Here is a 21243-nt window from a genome sequence, read left to right on the forward strand (position 1 = left end):
GATTGACTGTAGTCAGGGCCAGTCCTAGAGTGTCGGCCACCCATGTACAAAGATCTAATGTGCCGCTCCTCAAGAGTAATTTGCATATTTTGACTAATCTTCGACGTCCATCTAAATATTTCTTCAAATTTCTATATCAAGTTCTAATTTAAAAAAAAAAAAACAAGAATGGTTAACCTTTAAAAAGGAAGAAATGTTTTATAATAAGAAACTCCTTAGGTACAATTGATATCTTTGAAGAAAGTAATAGATACCAAAATTTACCAGTCGTAAAAACGCATTTTATAGTCTGTCTTCGGTGACATCAGAGAAAGGACGGAGGAGGGGGAATAAGGGGGGGGGATTGCTCCCAGAAAATTATCGCAATTGTTGTACGAAAAATAGTTTTAGTAATCTTTGGTTGCTGTTTGGTTGCAAGGAGAAAAGAGTCGGGTATATTCAAGGTGCATGGAGAAATTTTCGAACGTCAAATATGGCAATTTTAGGAACTTTTTCCAGATTTCAGGGGAAAAGTAATGTTGGAGTTCTCTCCTAAAATTCTTTCAAAATTGAAACCAATTCAAAGCTATTTTTTGTGACCGTAGCTTAGGAAAGATCGGTGCTGTTTCCGAAAATTTTCTGAAACAGAAGTTTTAAACAAGCAGTTTTGGGTTATCTTTGTTGACATTGCTAGAGGGAGTTAGATTCAATCACCTCCTATCAAAAGTTTTCGAAATTGAAGTTTAAAATACAAATTTAGGCTGTCTTTGGTGACGGTAGGGGATCTGGAGGCTTTCCTCCAGATCCCCCTACTATATTTCTCGGCACTTTGTTTCAAAAACCCATTTTTGGTTGTATTTGAAAACAATAGGGAAAAAAACATGAAAATATTCCAAACCGAAATATTTTTCGGAACTAAAATCTATTTTAGGCTATTTTTGGCAAGGAAGGGTTTTGGAGCTCCCAAATGGATATTTCAAAAAGCGCAATTTTATGCTATCTTTGGTGACGTTAACAAACTGGGAAGCTTCGGCGGATCTTTCGGATATTTTTCGATAAAATATCTGAAAAACACAACTATAGACTTTTGTCCATCTCACTTTGACGATTGATAGGTATATGCCCTAGCGCCGTAAAAAGTTACATAAGCCAGGCAGTTCTCCTCCAGAGTTTTTTAGAAAATCGTGTTTTACGCATTGTTTGATACCGATTGGACAAAGAGCGGGCGGGGGGTGCCCTCATGAACTGTTTTTTGAAACTGAAGTCAATTTCAAACTGAGGAGGTGGGATTAGGGGACTCTCTAAAGACGCTAATTGAGACTATCTTTGGTAGTAATGTTTGGGAATGGATTTCAGGGCCCTCCATCGCAAAAATTTTGAAAAAGAAATGTGAGAAATGTCATTAAGCAGATTTTGATGACATTATGAATGGCTGTCCTCTGAAAACACATTTTGGATTTTAAAGCCAACATTTTCAGGCTATGTTTGATAAAGTTAAAGTGGAAGGGGTGAATCAGAGATTTAATTGGGTCCTTAAGATCGGTGGTTCAAACAGCAAAATTTTCCGAAATTAAAGTCCTAAAAACGCATTTTAAGTCTTCTTTAGTCTCGTGAAGGAGGTCATCACATCCTTTTGCAGTGCCGTATTTAAGTATGGGCTCACTGGGCTGTAGCCCAGGGCGACATGATTGGAGGGGCGGCACTTTTTCTCATATCAAAATTGTACGCAAAAATCATATTTTTTTTTCTGTTTTGTTTTGTTTTCTTCATAAGGCCATGCGGCCACGTTACTTTTTCTTACAATAATATATAATTGTTATTTATGTATTTACTTATTTAGTGATAGGGCACAGAGATGAACATGGACAAAGTTTAAAAAACTGGAAATGGCCCAAAAAATACAAAGATCTAACTGCACCGGATTTTTTCATGTGATAATTTACTGTTGTATCTTGTTAAGTTAATAGCACGCAACACAAGTCTACTTCTTTAGAAAACAAAGAGGAAACTCCTTCGAATGTGATATGTTACGATTAATGTTAGAAAAACTTCGATCCTCTAACGTCGGTGGTAAAAATATCAATGTTTTAACAGACACATCGATGTTTCAACAATTTCGATGTCATCCCAGAAAGTGTAATCGCTGCATTTGTTGGACTAGAACAGATTGTTAAAAATAAAACAATCAGTTTACTTTATTTTAAATTGCAAATTGTTGATAAGACTTCAAAACTTTTTTTTTCATTTAAATCTTTAAATATATTTTCGAAATCTTTTATGTTATTTTTGAAACAATTATGCTAAGATTATTCATTTCAAAAACTGTTTTAAACTACAAAAAAATAGCTTTTAATACGTTGGGAAAATATTAAGTTTTTATAATGTAAGAATAAGTTTTTAACAGTGAAAGATGAGATTTGCAAACTGCCATTCAATTTTTACCAGTTGGTTGGTTGAACAAACAACCATTTTTATGTTTACATACTAACTGGGTAAATAATTGCCTGTTTCATATTTCAAATCAATTTTAAATAGAAATTGCTAACTGTATAACAATACATTATTATTATTACACTAGATTTTTGCAGAATCTAAAATTTCAGAAACTTCTGTTATCGTTAAAGTTTGGCATTCTTATAAATAGTGCATGGAAATAAAAATGAGTAAATAAATTAATTTAATTTAAATTATTAATTTAAAAAAAAGTAAATGAAGTACTATGAACAGCTTCAAGATGATATTTTATTATTACTAAGAATTAGCAATTATAATCTTATTAATTAGTTGATCATTTATGTATTTAAAGTTTGATTTTAACTAGTTGTTAACTCTTGAGTTATGCGACATACATACGCACATACGGACGTCACGAGAAAACTTGTTGCAATTACCTAGGGGATGGTCAAAAGGATATTTCAGGTGTCTATACGTTCTTGGGCAGTTGAAAAAAAAACTCAACATTCATTTGGGGGTGAGCAAAATGGAAATTAACGCCGATTTTTGAGTAAAATTTTTTTCGTGAATACAATACTTCCTTTTTTTTGTAAAAGGAAGTAAAAACGTTATTTCCCCCTCCCCCATCTCTGTATTTCAACATCCCTAGAAGGCGGCCAGTTTCAAAAGCCCAGGGCGGCTTCACATCCAAATACGCCTCTGTGGATCTTCGTTCTGGAGTCATGTTTAAATTTACTACCCGGGGCAAGAGCCCTGATCTGAAACCGGGCAGTTCATTCGTGATTTTAATTCGAAAAAAATGCTGTAAAGGGGGAAAATTACAAAATTTTAGTTCATCATTCATATACGTTTGACTCTCAGGGGAGCCGCAATTTTCCACTGTCTCTCCACGCATCCGCGATTGTTGAAAACAGAATTTATTGTTTGAAATGCTTGCGAGAGTCTAATCAGTATAGCTTTTTATAAATATAGTATATAAAATATGCCTTCATTGTTTAGGTCTATAAAAGCTTGGAGGGTAAACATTAGTGGCCGTCCTGGGCCCTGAGTGCTCCTTTTAGAAGACACCCTTTCATGCTCCAGGAGAAGGCCATTTCCCTCATCTCCCCTCCCCTGTATCCATGCCTGATTACCGGTTCTGTCACAAATTTTGCAACCAAATGAAGCATGTATGTAAAGAGTAGATATTAATGGACAATGAGCAACCACACAATGTTCCCTAACAATCTATTTTTCTTAAACTATGCTATGCTGTCGGGAAATCGGCACTTACTTTGATAATTGAACATTTAAAGTTCAGCATATTAATTTGACTTATTTGCAGCTCCAGCGCTCGAATACGCTACCTTGCGGTGATTTACAAAACTGCCGAAGGAACTAAAACATTGCCACGTTGCGTTCCACGTGTGTCTGTTGACGTAAACACAGGCAATTTGATCCGAGTATTTATTAACGCAATCGATGTGTCTTAGTTTGCTTTCAGCTACAGAAATTAATTCGTCCCTTAGTAGTATTCTCGAGCTTCTCAAAATAATGTTTTTTCCTTATTTCCTTCTAAAATATGAGTTGATTGAGAAATGGTGAAAGAAAAAAACTCTGGATTAACAAACTTGGATAACGTTATACAAAGAAAAAAATTTTATTGTTTTGTATGAATTTGTAAGAATATGAGTTTTTTTTAATCTTAAATTAATTTAACTAACCATATTTTACAGCAGCATTTAGTTGGAATGGACAGTATGCAAAATATTTTCTTGAATATATTTTCGTAGAACAAAATGAAAAATGTTTAACCGAGAAAGAATTTACTTTATTCCTTTTATTCTCAGCTGAAAGGTTTCGCCAAATTTGTTTAGGGTTATAGTTTTAGTATTGTGCAAGTAAAGTAGCCTTGGCGAGATTTCGCGTTTTTAGTTAAACCATTTTTAATTTTTATTATGAGTGGAATAAAATGGTAGTAAGATTACAGAATTTGATAAGTAAAAAGAAATAATGGTCAATCAACTGAAAAGAAAACTACCACCATATATCCGTAAGAATTTTGTAGATGATTTGCATAACATGACATAATTAAATGGTAACTCGGAAATTAGAAACATCAAAACAGAAAAATTTTAAATTAACCGATTCGGGAATTCGAGAGAAATAACTTAGCTACAAATGCAAAACAATAAGCGCTAGCCAAGCAAAGCAAAAAAGTTTCATCTTCTTTTGGTAATAATTTGTAATGTCATATTAAATTTTCTAGCATTAATTGTTATTCTTGTCAGGCCGCAATTATTATTTAGTTTTATCAAGAATTGATAAATATCGATCTCAACATCGTGAAAATGGCTGCTTAGAACTATGAACTACATAGTTTGCATTAATGTTTGACGTTTAGTAATGCTTCTTGAATTCTCATTTCTTTTTACGTGGGTCAGAATATCAACAAGACTTTGAAAATTAATTTTAAAAGAATAAAGCGAAAAAAATCATACATACGAACAAAAATCACAACACTTTTCGCATTTTCTTCTTTACCACGTGCGTTTGTTTTAGTTTTTTCGTCCTCCATTAAACTGACTGCAGTGCCCCCTATAGTTCGTTGGAGTTGCGAATTATAAGTTATCTTGTGAGAAATTCTTGAGGAATTTTGCGTTAAAGAACTATACAATGCGATCTGCAGCCGCCCCTTGCTTTGGCCGCCCTTGTGCGGTGCACACGCTGCACACCTGCTAGGATCGGCCCTGACTGTAGTATCAGAATTGCTATTTTAAGTACTTTGATATTATCACTACATTGTTTTCCTTACATATGATTTAGCTCCAAAATATCAATCAGTGTTTGGAGCCTTTCCATATTTTAATAAGGTGCAGTCCACAGTTTTTGAAGATGTAAGTATTATTTTATTACTAAACAGTATAAATTTTATTCTCTGGAGGAAATTTGTGGTTACTGTATGAATTCTGGGACACCTGTTTGCTTTTTAAATCAAAAATCAATGCTGAAATAAAAATCAATTCCAGTGGGAATCTGTACAGAAAAGGGATTCTAAAATACTTAAAATTTACAAACTATGTTTAAAAACCAAATCGGCTGCCCATAGTTTTTTTTAATTTAGAACTAACTAGGTTTTGAAAAAAAGAATCTCACAGCAAAATGAGTGATTTATTTTACATTGATCTTATGTCATTAACTAAATGAGTCATTCCATGTAAAGTGACCTAGTAGTCCCCACTCGACCAACTCCCATTTGGATGAAATTTTATAGAGGTGTAAAGATGCCTTTGAAACTAGCATATGAAAATTTTCAGCTTCTGAGATCCAAATCCTGAGGATCTAGGATCTCTCAAAAAAATGACCCAAAATGGCAGATTAGCTTTTTGTTACGAATTACCATCTTTAGCCCAAGTTTGCAGAATAATTTATTACCCTGGAAGCCTGAAATTTTAGGAGCTTAAAGTACAATTGGCTGTTAATACACTCGAGTATTTTTGTGAATTTGAGCTCATTTGATTTTTTATAGCACGTGTGTTAAGTCGTGAAAAAGTGCGGTGGGGAAATTTTTTTCCCGGATTTTAGGTTTTCATAAAATCTGAACAAAAATAATTCAAAGGCTCGTACTTTGTGATTATATTGTAAAATCTCTTGTTTTTAGTTGATTTCAGTTGCGGAGCTTAAGTACCTATTTTCTAAAAGATATTGTCATCCAAACTGTCTATCAAAACTGTTCAAGTGAAAAATAGTCTATTTTCAAAGCAAGCACTGTAGCTCAAGTTTGTCACCTCGCATCTTCTTTTCGTTTATACCATTGGAAGGAACATATTTTTTCCTATCAAAACAAGTTTTTCTTCTATGGTGTTCTTTCAAATAAAAATTAAAAAAAATGAGCTTGAAGTTCTGTGTCATAACGAATTGCCATGTTTCAACTCAAGTTGTGGAAAAGTTCATACCTCTGGAAGTCTGAAATTTTATGAACTTAAAATACTTTTGATTGTCAATACATTCCAGTATTTTTGTGAGTTTGAGTTTATTAACTTCTGTGTGGCACGCATGCAAAGTCTTGACAAATTGCAGTGGGGAAACTTTTTTCCCCAATTTTAGAATGTCATTAACTCTGAACAAAAATAGTTCAAAGGCTTGTACTTTGTGATTATATTGTAAGAACACTTGTTTTTAATGTTACAGTTTCAGAGCTTAAATGCCTATTATCTGAAAGATATTATCATCCAAAGTAGCTATCAAAATCGTTCACGTGAAAAATAGCCAATTTTCAATGCACAGTAGCTCAATTTTGCATCTTCTGTTTGTTGCTACTATTCGAAAGAACAAACATTTCCCCATAAAAGTAAGTTTCCTTTCTGATGGTGTTTTTTCAGATAACCATGAAAATATAAACTTAGAATACTATTTGTCGTTTACGAGAAAATCTCGATTTACAATGAATAAAGAATGGTGATTGCCTTGGAAACCGGTTTCTGTGATTTTGCAACTGTTATTAGTCAGAAATAGTTTTTTTAAATTTATCTTTTCAAAAGCTATTTTGCAAATGAAATATGCTAGAAACAGAAAAACATCTTGTTCTGCATGATGTATCAGTCTGTTTCCAGAACAAGATGTTTTTCTGTTTCTATCACATTTAACTTTAAAAATAACTTTTTAAAAGAGATAAAATCTATTTCCGAACTAATAACAGTCGCAAAATTACTTATACACCGGTTTCGGTAGCAATCACCATTTTTTATTCACTGTAAAACGAGATTTTCTCGTAAACAACAAAAAGTATTTCAAGATCATATTTTCATGGTTATCTGAAAAAACACCATCAGAAAGAAAACTTATTTTTATGGGGAAAAGTTGCTCCGTGTGGTGACCGGAGCAGAATAGTCCCAACGTAGTCCATGAGTGTCGTAAAAGGCGACTAAAATGGATACTCAATCTAAGGTGTGAGGAACCATGCTGATGGATGGATGGCATCTGGGTTGTATGATGTCTAAACGGTCCCCTCGAGGAACCGGGCGAAACCTCGTTGTAATTTGCCTTGCACTTGTACAGGGTGGTTGTGCAGGTGTTGACCTCTTACCACCGCCCTGTTCCCAGCTCCTTTGGTGCTGGATACTGGCTTAAAGGAGAGAACCAGCAACCTTGCTGCTGGAGGAGGTGAGGGTGCGGGTGTGCAACCCTCTGACTGGTGAGGGGGTTAATCTGCAACCCACCGACACTGCAGTAGGGGGGCAGGGGGTACTCATTTATGCACAAAAATGCAACAGGCACAGGCGGGAGAGGGGAAGCTGTTACAGAAGGCAAAAGCCACTGTGCCAGCCATTCCCAAGAAGGTAGGAGAAACTAAACATCATCGATTGGAGGTTTCAACTCTTTCCCCTGCACAAAATGCTGCATCTTAAAGAGTATGGACTGGTCAACCACAATCCTATGCTCAAGCAGTGCGTATGTTTAAGATGGCTGTTGTGAGAGTAACCTTCCTGTTGGAGAGATTATCTCACAATGACATTGAACATATTCAGCTTGTCTTTCTAAAAAGGACAGACCTGATTTTCTCTGAGGATCACATGCTAGAAATGCATTAGACTTCTTAACAAAAATAGTATTAGGAAGGCTTTTGGTCTTCTTACTGGGCTTTCACCTTAAAGCAGCACCTTGCTGTAATGGGTGTCAGTAATGATTCAATTTGCAGAGGTTACCTCTTTAAGGAGGAAACTATTACTCACACCCTGTGTGATGGTGAAGTGTTTTCTGCCTATAGGTTTGAACACCTTGGTCATCATTTGCTTGGACTATGCGAGATTCATGATATTCCTATTAGGTGTTTGCTGAATTCTGCTTCAGCTACTGGTCTATTTTAAGACTTCTGTTTGGGGACTAGTACAATAAACCTCTGGTCGCAGTGCTTGGTTCGGTTGAGCGCCCCTTTCAGTCATTTCATTTCATGGGGAAAAGTTTGTTCTTTAGAATAGTATCAACAAAAGAAGAAAGGTGATAAAATTGAGTTACTGTATATTGAAAATTATCTATTTTTCATGTGAACGATTTTGATAGCTACTTTGGATGGCAATATCTTTTAGAAAATCAATATTTATGCTCTGCAACTTTTAACCATCAAAACCATGTATATTGACAATGCAATTACAAAGTAAGAGCTTTTGAATTATTTTTGTTCTTTAAGTACTCCAATTGTACTTTAAGCTCCTAAAATTTCAGACTTCCAGTATTATAAAATTTTCCACAACCTGAGCTGAAACATGGCAATTTGTTACAGCAGACAGATTCTCAAGCTCATTTTTTTTATCCTTTTTTGAAAGAACAACATTGAAGAAAAAACTTATTTTGATAGGAAAAATATGTTCTTTCTAATGGTATAAGCAAAAAGAGGATGCGAGATGACAAGCTTGAGCTACAGCGCTTTGAAAATAGGCAATTTTCCCCTTGAACAGTTTTGATAGCCACTTTGGATGACAATATCTTTTAGAAAATAGGTATTTAAGCTTTGCAACTGCAACCAATTTAAAACAAGTGTTTTTAAAATATAATCACTAAGCACGAGCCTATGAATTATACTTGTTCAGATTTTATGACAACCTAAAATCCAGGAAAAGATTTCCCCACCATCCTTTTTCATGAATTTACACGCATTCTATAAAAAATCAAATGAGCTCAAATTCACAAAAATACTTGAGTGTACTAACAGCCAATTGTACTTTAAGCTCCTAAAATTTCAGGCTTCCAGGGTGATAAATCATTCAATAAACTTAGGCTAAAAATGGCAATCTGTAACAAAAAGTTAGTCCACCATTTTGGGTCATTTTTTTCGAGAGATCCTAAATCCTCAGGATTTGGATCTTGGAAGCTGAAAATTTGTATAGGTTAGTTTCAAAGTCATCTCTACTCCTCTATAAAATTTCATCCAATTCAGAGTTGATTGATGGGGACGATTTGATAAATTAGGTCAGGTGAGGTGGAATGACTCAAATGTTGTTTCAATGAACAGCACAAGCTTCTTTTACAGCTAATTTTTGGGTTGAAAGAAGAATTTCTTTGAAGAAAAATTTATTATAAAATCTCCTTACCAGTTTATAAAATGAAATATTCTTATTTTAATGAAATTAGAGCTATTTTTTGAGCCAGCAAAATAAAATTTCTAAATGTTTTCAAATGCCCCATTTTTATTTCACAGCATCACCAGATGTTCACTTTGTGATATCTTGTAAAATACTCTACATACAAAGTCCGATGTCAACACTTCAAATCTGTTTTTAATCAGAAACTTCAGAAGCATTAGATTATGCAATAAACCCTGGTGCCAACTGTCATATAATGTATTGCGACTCCTTGACGTTTAATATGTATTTTATTTTAGTTGAATTTGGGAACCAGCTTTTTGTTACAACATTTAAATCATCTTAAGTCGTTCTGACAATATTTTTAAAAACCTAAAGTCACGTTCACTTACAATTATATTAAAAGTAACATTTGATGAAATAATTAAATAGGCAAGGCTAAACTATATTACACGCCCTTTCTTTTCAATGAAACAATAAAATAAAACGAAAAAAAAAGGAAAATTAAAAATTCAAATTTGGCTTAAAGTTTCAAAGCAAAATCAAAAGTCAATCATAGTCTTTAAAACGAATTGGCGGTCTAATTGCTCTTTTGGGTCTCGCCATTTTAGGAGTAACTGGAACAGCTTGTTTCGCCGGGATGGAATCGTCTAACTTTCTTGGTCTTAAGTGTATTCTATTGCGGCGATATACAGTTCCTTCTGCGGACTTTACTAAATAAGATCTTTTGCTGTGTTTGTCTATAATTGTTCCTGGTATCCATTTACGATGATCTATTTGTAGATACACTGGATCTTTTACATTTAAAGATTTTAATTTCGTTGTTGAAAAATCATAATATTTTTGCTTGTTTTGATTTTCCTTGAGTTGCTGAATGGTGCTTCTAGTGGAAAATAAAGGCTTTAGTAAAATTGTCTTCTGGGGTACCACTGACCTTAAGCGTCTTCCCATCAACATTTCTGCTGGAGAAGGCAATTTGAATTTTGGCGTGTTATTGTACTCCAAGATTCCTAAATTAGGATCGCCTCCAGAAGCTTTGACTTTCAAAAGGATGTTTTTCATTGTCCCTATTGATCTTTCAATTATTCCATTAGATCTTGGATATCTAGGAGATGATGTTATAGGTTGAATATCATATGATTTTAAAAATGACAAATATGCTTGGCTGTCAAAAGGTGGGCCATTGTCTGAATGTATTTTCTGCGGAATTCCATGTGTACGAAATATTTGTTTAAGTGCACTGATCACTGCTGTAGCAGTTTTCGTGTTGAGCTTCCTCAATTCTATAAATTTTGAATGGTAATCTATTACTTGTAAAAAGTTATCTCCATCCAAATACATAAAGTCTACGCCAACTTCTTCCCAAGGCAGTTTTGGAATATCATAAGGCATTAATGTTTCTTTCTGATTTGCAGTTTGGCGCTCTTGGCAGACTTGGCATTGCTCCACGTAATCTTTAATATGTTCATTCATTTTCGGCCAGTACAAAGACACTTTAGCTTTATTTTGACATGTAGTGATACCTTGGTGTGCAGAATGCAATTTAGACAACACATAAGATTGCATGCTCTTTGGCACAACAAGTCTATGTCCAAGAAAAATCAAGTCATTACTATCATGTAACTCTTCTTTAAAATTCCAATAAGGTCTCAGTTTTTCTGGAACTTGACTAAATTGTTTTGGCCATCCATTTTGTATTAACAACTTTAATCTGGATAGATCTTCATCCTCCTTTACAGCATTTTGCATTTCAGCTGTTCGTTCATCTGTTGTTGATAGAATCGTATGTACAGTTGCAGCTCCTCCCTCCAAGAAACTTGTGTCTGCATAGACCTTAGTAGGACTTCTAGATAGAGCATCTGCTACATAAAGTTTCTTCCCTGGGACATATACAAGAAGTTCGAAAAGCATTCTTTGCAATCTTGGCGAAAGATTTTCAATTGGTTTTTTCAACAAACCAAGAAGAGGCTTGTGATCTGTCTCCACAACTGTATCAGTACCATATATAAAGTAGTGAAATTTTTTACAACCATTCACAACAGCTAAAAGTTCTTTCTCTATTTGGCTGTATCTTTGCTGAGTGTCATTAAGTGCACACGATGCATAGCAAACTGGGTGGTCTCCTTGTAGTAAAACTGCTCCTAAGCCGTATTGGCTAGCATCAACAGAGACAGTAGATTTTAAATCAGGATTATAGTACGCTAAAACCGGTGCAATGGATACACATTTCTTCAAATTTTCAAACACTTTTTGTTCATTACTAGTCCAAGCAAATTCACTCTTCTTACTCAGTAGTTTTCTCAATATTCCTGTTCTGTCTGAGAGATTTTCGATGAATTTTCCTAGGTATGTAATCATTCCTAAAAATCTCTGCAATTCTGTTTTATTAGTAGGTGCTTTGAAATCAACAATAGCTTTAATTTTATCGTCATGAACTGAAACTCCTTCATTAGTTGAGTTATATCCTAAATATTTCACAGACTTTTGTTTAATTTGACTTTTCTCTTGGGAGAGTTTCAAACCAGCTTCTTTGGCTCTGTTTAAAACTGCTTTGAGTCGTCTATCATGTTCCTCTTCAGTTTTACCAAAAACTAAGATATCATCAATATAGACAAGTATACCCTCTAAATCTCTAAAAATAGATTCTATCGTATTTTGATATACTTCAGGGGCGCTCGATAAGCCATAAGGTAATCTACGAAACCTAAACCTCCCAAATGGAGTGGCAATTGTACATAAATCAGGGTTTAAGCTGCGTTCAAAAGTTCTTTAGCATAAAAGCTAAAATTGAGGGGAAAATGTTAGCAAAATGCTAAAATGTTACACATTCTCATATATTTATATATGCCTCAGTATGTTTCATCTCCAGTTGAAAATAAAATTCATATTTCATCTGTGACATCTTTGAAGAAATAAGTACAACAGCTATTTTTTTAAAACATAAAATAAAAAAAGAAAACACGATTGATGTTTAGAACGATGTAGTCTCCTCCTCCTAATAAAGCAGTTTTTGGGGGGACATAATGTTAGATAAGACTAATAGTTATTGAACTTAATTGTAGTTTAAGCATCTTAACTAAGATTTAAAGAAGATTAAGTTGATTATCGCCATACATGCTTCCTTTCTAGGATCATAGATTTCTTCCTTTTTTTTTAAATTAATTTATTTTTTATTTGAGCAAAAAAGCAAAAATGCATTGCTTTATTTTCGCAATTCGGATAGTGTTTTCGCATTATGCGAAAAATGCGACCGTAGCGGAAACCCTGACATAAATTTGAACTTTCTTCATCTAAGGGTATCTGTAAAAATGCTGAAGATGCATCCAGAACTGTAAAGACTTCTCCTTCAATCTGAGAAAATGAGCTCTGTTGTGTAGGAATAGGATAGTGTTCTCGTTTAACGTATTTATTTAACATCCTAGGATCCATGCAAATTCTAATTTGATTATTTGGTTTCTGAACTATCACTATAGGATGTGCCCAATCAGTCGGTTCAACAACCTTTTCTATGACACCTTGGTCTACCATTTTATCGAGTTCACGCTTCACTTTCAATTTTAGTGAATATGGAATTATTCTCAGAGCTGAAATTTTGGGTTCAGCTCTCGCATCAAGCTTGATCTTATAAACATATGGTAATTTACCCAACTTTCCAGTAAACACATCGTGGAAATCTTTAACAATATCCATACCAAGCACAGAATCAACAGTAACTGATGAGTTTCTGTTAACAAATCCCATTTTTTCACAAGCTTCAATTCCTAATAAAGCACTTGACTCTTGGTCAACAATAAAAAATTCAATCAATTCTGATTTATTTTTAAATTTACACATAAGTTTAGTGTTTCCTATAACTTTCAGTTTATGCCCCGTGTATGATGTTAACTTTCTCCCTGTTTTTTCTAAACTCTCATTTTTCTTCACATCTTTAAAGATCTTGAAAGGCAAGACATTAACCTCGGCTCCAGTGTCAATTTTGAGAGATACTTCTTTATTATTTATGCAAACATTTTCTCTCCATTCTGACTTTAAAGTATTAATTTGACATTTTACTGAATCTAGTTTAACTGAATTGTCTTCGTCTTCATTTGATGCCGAAAAATTATCATTACTGTTAAGTTCATTTATTTTCTTCTTTTTCTTTTTCTTCATTTTACATGCAACGGAAAAATGGTTCAAAAGAGAACAATTATAGCATTTTTTTCCATATGCTCTGTAATCATGAACCGTTTTACATTTGGAACAACTTTTTTCCATCTTGCGATGGCTGTCATTATTTCCTTTATGTCTATTAAAAACTTCCCCGTGTTTATTTTTATCCTTAACAGCATCTATATCTTTCGGATTACAGTCCAAATGTTCACTCATAATCTGAATTTGTTTAGTACTGGCTTCTTTTGCCCTACAATACTCTATAGCTTTTCCCAAAGTTAGCTCGGTTTCCATGAGCAATTTTTCTTTCGTCGCGGAATCTCGTATACCGATAACTAATAAATCTCGAATTAAACTGTCCTCTTGGTTCTCAAAGCAACAGTCTTTCGATAAATTTTTCAGATTTGTGACAAATGAGTCAACAGATTCACCTTCTTTCTGCCTGCTATTAAAGAATTTATAATGTGCAATCACAGTATTTGTCCTTGGCTGAAAATAATGGTCGAAAGCATTTAAAACTTCGTTGAAATTATTTCCAATTGCTTCACTAAGTTTGAAGCTATTAAATATGTCTATGCATTCTTCGCCCATTATTCCTAATAATAAAGCTACTTTCATTTTATCTGGCTTCCTTATTTTATCGGATGCCTCCAAATAAAGCATAAAACGTTGCTTAAATTTACTCCAATTCTCGGACAAATTGCCGGATAATTTCATACTTGAAGGTGCTTTCAACTCCATTTTTAAGGTATACTAATCTTTAATCAAGCATTAAACACTTAGTTTCACAATAGCCAGAAAATATCTATTAACTGACCTTTTATTATATTATATAACTACTAACCTTTATTATGTCAAGATTGCTGAATATAGGTTCGTTTTCAGCTGCCACCATGTCATATAATGTATTGCGACTCCTTCACGTTTAATATGTATTTTATTTTAGTTGAATTTGGGAACCAGCTTTTCGTTACAACATTTAAATCATCTTAAGTCGTTCTGACAATATTTTTAAAAACCTAAAGTCACGTTCACTTACAATTATATTAAAAGTAACATTTGATGAAATAATTAAATAGGCAAGGCTAAACTATATTACACCAACCTATTTTGAAAAATGAAAAGTTGAAAATAAATATTACAGGATTGGCAACTGTTCCTCATTTTGCAGAGTTTCCCTTCAAAAATTGTCAAACTCTTTGAATAAGTTGTTTTTTTCCTCATTTCTTGCCAAAATTCCTTAAACAAGCAATAGGGAAGTTTTCGATTTTTCAATTTTATTTTTATATGATAGAGTAACATGTATGAACATCATAGGTGAAAAAATTTTTGCGATACGATAAGTAGTTTTTTTTAAAATTAATTTTTAAAGTTCAAGCGTCTGTGACGTCAGATGGCATAGGAAGTGACGTCCGATAGGAGAGAAACGCTAGCGAACCGGTTCCCATGTCATGGGAGAAATCGAAGAACGTGCATTCGACTTCGAAGATGAAACGTAAAAGGCTTATCTCCTCGCGTTTCTGGAATATTAAACCTCTCATCCTCTCGGAAATATTCGAATATCACCATTGATATTATTTGAGGAAGATTATTTAGATTGTGCTTTAACGAATCCGGCCTCCATAGTGTGTTCAAAAGGATTATTGAATTTCTAAAAAATAAAAATATCAGCGCGCTCAAAATGTCCCTAGCGAAAACAAGGGATCTTCGGCGGAAGGCTGCCCGTTCCCCCTGTGACGCAAGCTCGTGACGTTTCAGAAGAGCGCACTTTTGCGCGTGGATTTTTAAAAATTCATTAAAAATCAACCACGGTGTTTTAAAATTCGGCGATGGTGAATTTTTTAGTTTTGAGGGTAAAATAACAATATGCAATAGCCAAAATATGAACATTTAATAGGTTGCAACTTCCCTATTGCACAAATGCTTATGTCTAAAGTTGCAGGAAACATCTCTATGGGATTTCTTACGCTAAAGAAGACTTGCAGTAAACTGAAAAAGCTATCTTCTTCTTTTACTTTTAGATTGTTAAGAGAATTTTTTTTCACTATGTGCATTGTTTTTTTTTTATATTATTATTATTTTAATAATATCCAAAGTATTCTATTTTAATTATATTTTGTTATTTTAATGTTTTAATGAAAAGAATGAATATGGGAAACTCAAGTTATATTTTTGCTTAAAGTACAAAATGATTTTTATAATGTTTTATTTAAAAAAATTACTGTTATTACACTTCCTTATTTAAATGATCAAAATACACACACAGACGTAGATAAGTGGTTTTCATTTTTTCGGGATTTTTATACACAAAATTGAACTGCTTTGCAAAATATTCCATAAAATCATCACAAATGGAGTCTCTTTAAGTTTCACAACACATGATATAAACCTTACCAGCAGAGTGAAGTGCCCTCTACAAATTTCCTTCAAAGTCAAATATACAAAAAAAAAAAGTAGTACAAAGTTGGCCGTATATGGTTTAAGTTAAGTGACTGTAACTCTTTTATCATTGGAAGGTGTAATTTTATTTGTAAATTTGTCTTGTGCATTCTAGGCGCTATACACAGACAAGCCCTTGGTGGTGTGTGCACCTACAGGTTCTGGCAAGACGGTCATCTTTGAGCTCTGCATTGTGAGGTTGCTGATGTTGATGTGTGAACCATCTCATACTCCTTTGAAGTACAAGATAGTGTATAGTAAGTAGTTTTTCATACATGGGTGCTGTATTTTCATCTGGTTTTCTTGATGATCCATTTGTAGTGGAATATTTCAAATATTACTTTCTGCCATGGGGCAAGTCAAGGGCAGTAACGGCAAATTTTTCCATTTTTTGCTTTATTGTACAAGATTGCTTGTTTAGTTTCTACTGACAAAACAACATGGAAAATTTCGAATTCCAGCCTTTTCTATTGTTATTATTGAATGCAAAACACGTTTCTTCAAATATCTCAAAAACCAGGCCGAGATCTATAAATTTTGCCCCCCCCCCACACCTCCCTGCAACAAAATCTGTAGGGCACTACATCTGCATGTAGTGTGATGTAACCCCAAAGACCAACAGTGTATATTTATAACATTAATAAGTCTTAGTGCTAGTTTTTTTTTTTAGTTTCTTGGGTTCTTTAGGCTATGCCCCCCTCCCCCGCAAAGGTCTGTGGGTAGGCAGATCCAAAACTATCAAAAACTCATTTCTGTAGATGTTGTTTACCTGCCTACGGCAGTATTATTCACACAACGGTATTAGAGCATATAGGCATAGCGCTTATCCATGAAAATTTGTGCATTTTAATGCATTGTCCATCTTATTTAAGTGTTGTAGTTGTCCTAATTTTCCTATAATTCCTAGTTTTTAAAAGACTTGCCCTGAAATTTCTAATGTTTTAACTTTTGTCCTAAATATCCTAAAATTTTCTTTGTTTTACCTTGCATTTTTACAGAAGATTAGAAAGTCTCACATTGATTGGAACTTTTTCTACTCGGCTCGTTCACCTACAGTGGTTCTCAAAAGTGTTCTTACACCTTGAAATTTTTTAGTAAAACCAAAATAACGCAAAACTGAATTCGAATATGAAGTCCAATTTTTTTTCACACCATTCCTATGCCATTCTGAATAAAACCCAGTAGTTTTTTTCAGAATATTGTCAGATTTTATTTTTGAAATTTGTCAAAAAAGGAAGAGACAGAGAAAAAATACGCCACAAAAGTCATCGTACACTGAAATAGTTTCGAATAAATTCATAATTAAAATTATCATATGTGGTTTTTTAATTATTTTTGCATTGTAATGATACTGTAAAGTCATTTGACTTTAATTTTTTGTGTATTTATTCCCTAATATTCAACTTAGGTATTATTTTAAAATGGCAGGTATGCGTAAAAAACAACGAACACGATTCAAAATTTGATTTTTTCCCTCACAGTAGCCGTAAATTGATTTGAAATGTCTCTAAATTGGTTAATTTATACCATTCCATACCTGCCAAGCCTTCCGGATTTCCCGGAAGTTTTACGGATTTTTGTGTCCTTTTCCGTTTTTCCGGTTATGAGCAAAATCTTCCGGATTTTTCACGTTTTGTAGGAAAAAAATTGTATCTCGCCAATTTTGGCACTAACGATTCTTTTGTGGAACGTTTTAGGCCAAGTAGCTAAGGAAAGTTTGCCGTAGGAGAATGGCACGTGAAGAAGTGAGGCAAGATTATGAAGTTACGGAATGATACAGCGCATGACTTCATCGGGATCCAATCAAAGCAAGTGTCACGCCTGGCAACTAGGGGCACAATTTCGGCACCGATTATCTTCTCGTTCTCTCAGTTCGAGCTGTTTGTGCTTTGTTCTGTTTTTAAAATGAGTACCAAATGTTATTTCTAAACTTTTATAGAAAGCAATAAAAGTAATATTTACTAAACGAAAGTAAGTTCAATTGATTTGAAATTCATAACTAATATATTGTTAAATGAAAAGAGGATAGGGGTCCTGTTTGATTTTATTTTGCGTTAAAATCTTGTGGATAAAAAAAAAAACTTCCGTATTTTTTTTCTCGGAGGTTGGCAGGTATGCCATTCTATAGTGAAGGGCTTGATAAAATGCTTTAAAGACAAGAATCGGATCAAAAACAAGGTAAGAAAAGGTCAACTGGCAAAGTTAACAAAGTGTGATCGGAGGTTTACAGTTAAAAAAAATATGAAAAATACACATTTCAGAACTAAAAAAGTTTCTGAAGAATTGAATGAAACATTTTACGTTTAATTTTAACCTAAAATTGTTCGCCAAGTTCTCTGATTAGCTAGATTAAATGGGACCTCTTCCCGCAGAAATTTTCTTGTTTGTGCTAAAAACAGTAAGCTTACACTTTCCGTCGTAAAATCAATGATAAATAAGCTCAAAACGTTTTGGAACAACGTCTTACTTATAGACAAAAATAAATTCAATATTTTGGGTTAAATTGTTGTATAATTGTAAATGAAAGAAAAAAATGAGGAATTTAATCTTAAGAACTTAGTTGGATCGGTTAATCAGGACGGTGAAGGTGTTCTTGTGTGAGGGTGCATCTCAGCATCAAGACTTGTAAATTTGGAATTTTTTGATGAAATAATGAATTATGCTGTTCATTTAAATATTTTAAAAAGCAATTTAAAACTATTACCCCAAAATTTGGTAATCGGAAACAACTTTGTTTTTTATCAAGATAACAATAAAAAGCACACGTTCGCATTTGGTGCCCCAAAATTTGTCCTTAAGCTTAGAAATAGCCCCTCAATCGCCAGATTTAAACTTAATGGAACATATTTGGAGATATCTGGTGGCTAGGTTACGGAAATACACCATTGAAACAAAAAGCGAACTAGAGACAGTAAGACTCGTAGTGCGACTGAACACTTACTCAGAAATTTCACAAAAAAAGAAAAAAAAACAATGAAATCTATTCCCAGACGTTTAAAAGCTGTTGTTGTTACTGCATGCTATCCTACTAAATAATAACTTGGTAAAAAGATTATTTACTAATTTTTTGACATTTTTTCAAAGTGTACAAAGACTTTTGTAAGAAGAAATTTCCGGCACTTTTTGGCTTTTGATTTTTAAAAAATTAAATTTTAATGTTTTATTAAACGTTTTCATGTAGTTTTGTTAAAAATAGATCATAGATCTTATAATAAAATACCTATTCCGAAATATTAATTTTAACCAATGGATAAGGACTTATTTCATTGAAAGTCGTAGGTGTACGAACACTTTTGGGAGCCACTGTATATTGTTTACATTTTGCAATTCCGATTGAAGTTCGTAATGCACTTTGTAGCAGAAATAATTTTTGAGTCAAGAACTGCATGTAATGTGATGTAACTTCAGTTGGTTTTTGTCTAGGGTATAAAGTGGTGTACAGAAGACTTGAAAATTCAAATTTTAGCTATTGCTCAATTGACTTTTAACCCCTTCCTTCTCGCTCCCGTGAATATGTTGAGCTGGGATTTCGATCTTCATTTCTCGTGCCCGTGATATTGCGTGCTGGGGTGTGCAATATTAACCCAACGAAACGATTAAAATAAATTCATTTCTTTGGAATACATTTTATTTCTCTTTTTATACACTAGATGGAAGCACCAGTCAATTTTAAACTTCATGCGGATTTTAACTGTAATTGCAGAGATGTAGGAAGGAATTTTGGTACTATAGTAAAACCCCTCCTAACAGACACCCCTGAAAGGCGGACACCCCTCTTATGCGGACAATTTTTAATTCCCCGGTTCCAAGGCAAATAACTTTATTAAACCCCTCTTCTGCGGACATCCCTTTATTACGGACAAAAAAACATTATCCCATTCGTGTCCACATTAGAGGGATTTTCCTGTACTAACCAGAGTGTGACTTTAGCCTCTGTATCTCAAGCTTTGAAATTTACCACACAAGAAAAATTTACTTATCTTTACTTATATTTCACAAAAGATTAATAAAATTCTTTTTTAATGTTTAAAAGACGTATTTCTTAAATTTTCGCTGCCTGCTTGGGCTTGCTTGTTGACTTTTCATAAAATTTTAATTTTTTTTTAAATTTTAATCTAAAAAATATTGAAAATGAAAAATTGAATGCACATGTTGTACATACACTTATTTTTATATAATTTTCTTAATTAAAAAAATAGACCCTTTATGACCGTTTTCTTGAAAATTATTCGATTGTTAAGGGGTTAAGCCATTTTTTTTCATTAGTAGTTGTAGCCACTTTATGTAGGATTTTTTCTTTTTAATGAAGATAATGAGGTGATCTTAAGGATCTACATTAATTGATATGGTGATGTGAAAAGTAATGATTATGAGACCTGTTACTACGGTGCTTATACAGTGCTGTAAAATAGAAAAAGAAAGTTAAATAAAATATAAAAAAATATTTTTTAATCTCAAAACTATTTCTATAAGCTTGGTTTGCACCAGGGTTGCCAGATGCTCCAGACAGATTTCTAGGGACAGTCCCGTATTTTGAAAAACTGTCCCGCGTCCCGGGGAATTTCTATACGAGACAGCTAAAGTCCTGTATTCTAGCTGATAACAATATTTTACAGAATGAGACATTACTTTAAAGGAAAAAAATAAAGTAAAACAAAAGATGTGAAATAATGAGCAATAAGAAAATTATATGGCAGCGCAGCAAACGCTAAAATTTTCCTTTTGATTTGGTTTGTATGTTTTTTTTTCTTTAGCGGCAAACCATGAGTAACCGAATTTTTGCTCCTTGACAACTAATGTTGGAAATATGTCTCTGCGCATGCGCCGTCAATAGCAATGAAGATGATTTTTATACTTTGATAGGTGACATTTTGTGAGGTTTAATACTTTGTTGCGTTTGAATTTTTCACATTTATCATGAATAGACGTCTCACCTCCTCTCCTCCCCTCTTTTCACTCCTATAAGCCTGTCTTGTATTTACTGTTCTTAACTCTGGTAACCCTGGTTTGCACTAAAAAGTATGAAATAAAATAAGTAGGTGATTTCTTGATTAGGTACAACATTCAAAAATTGCAGTTAGTCTTAATATTGTTATACACAGGGGTGATTTTGTTCTGGTATTTTACCGAATTTCCGGTATTTTCGGACGTATTTCCGGTA

At 33.6% G+C, this 21243-nt stretch overlaps 1 protein-coding gene across 1 annotated transcript in view; it reads left to right on the forward strand.

Moving 5' to 3' along the window:
* Positions 1–21243, forward strand: part of LOC129223311 (probable ATP-dependent DNA helicase HFM1) — a 120561-nt gene that overhangs the window by 6913 nt on the left and 92405 nt on the right. The window contains exons 4-5 of the mRNA XM_054857877.1: positions 5239–5309; positions 16198–16339. Of these exons, the coding sequence (XP_054713852.1) occupies positions 5239–5309; positions 16198–16339 (213 nt within the window). The remainder of the gene's footprint in view (positions 1–5238; positions 5310–16197; positions 16340–21243) is intronic.

The sequence above is a fragment of the Uloborus diversus genome, chromosome 5 (genome assembly GCF_026930045.1).
Source record: "Uloborus diversus isolate 005 chromosome 5, Udiv.v.3.1, whole genome shotgun sequence".
NCBI lineage: Eukaryota > Metazoa > Arthropoda > Arachnida > Araneae > Uloboridae > Uloborus > Uloborus diversus.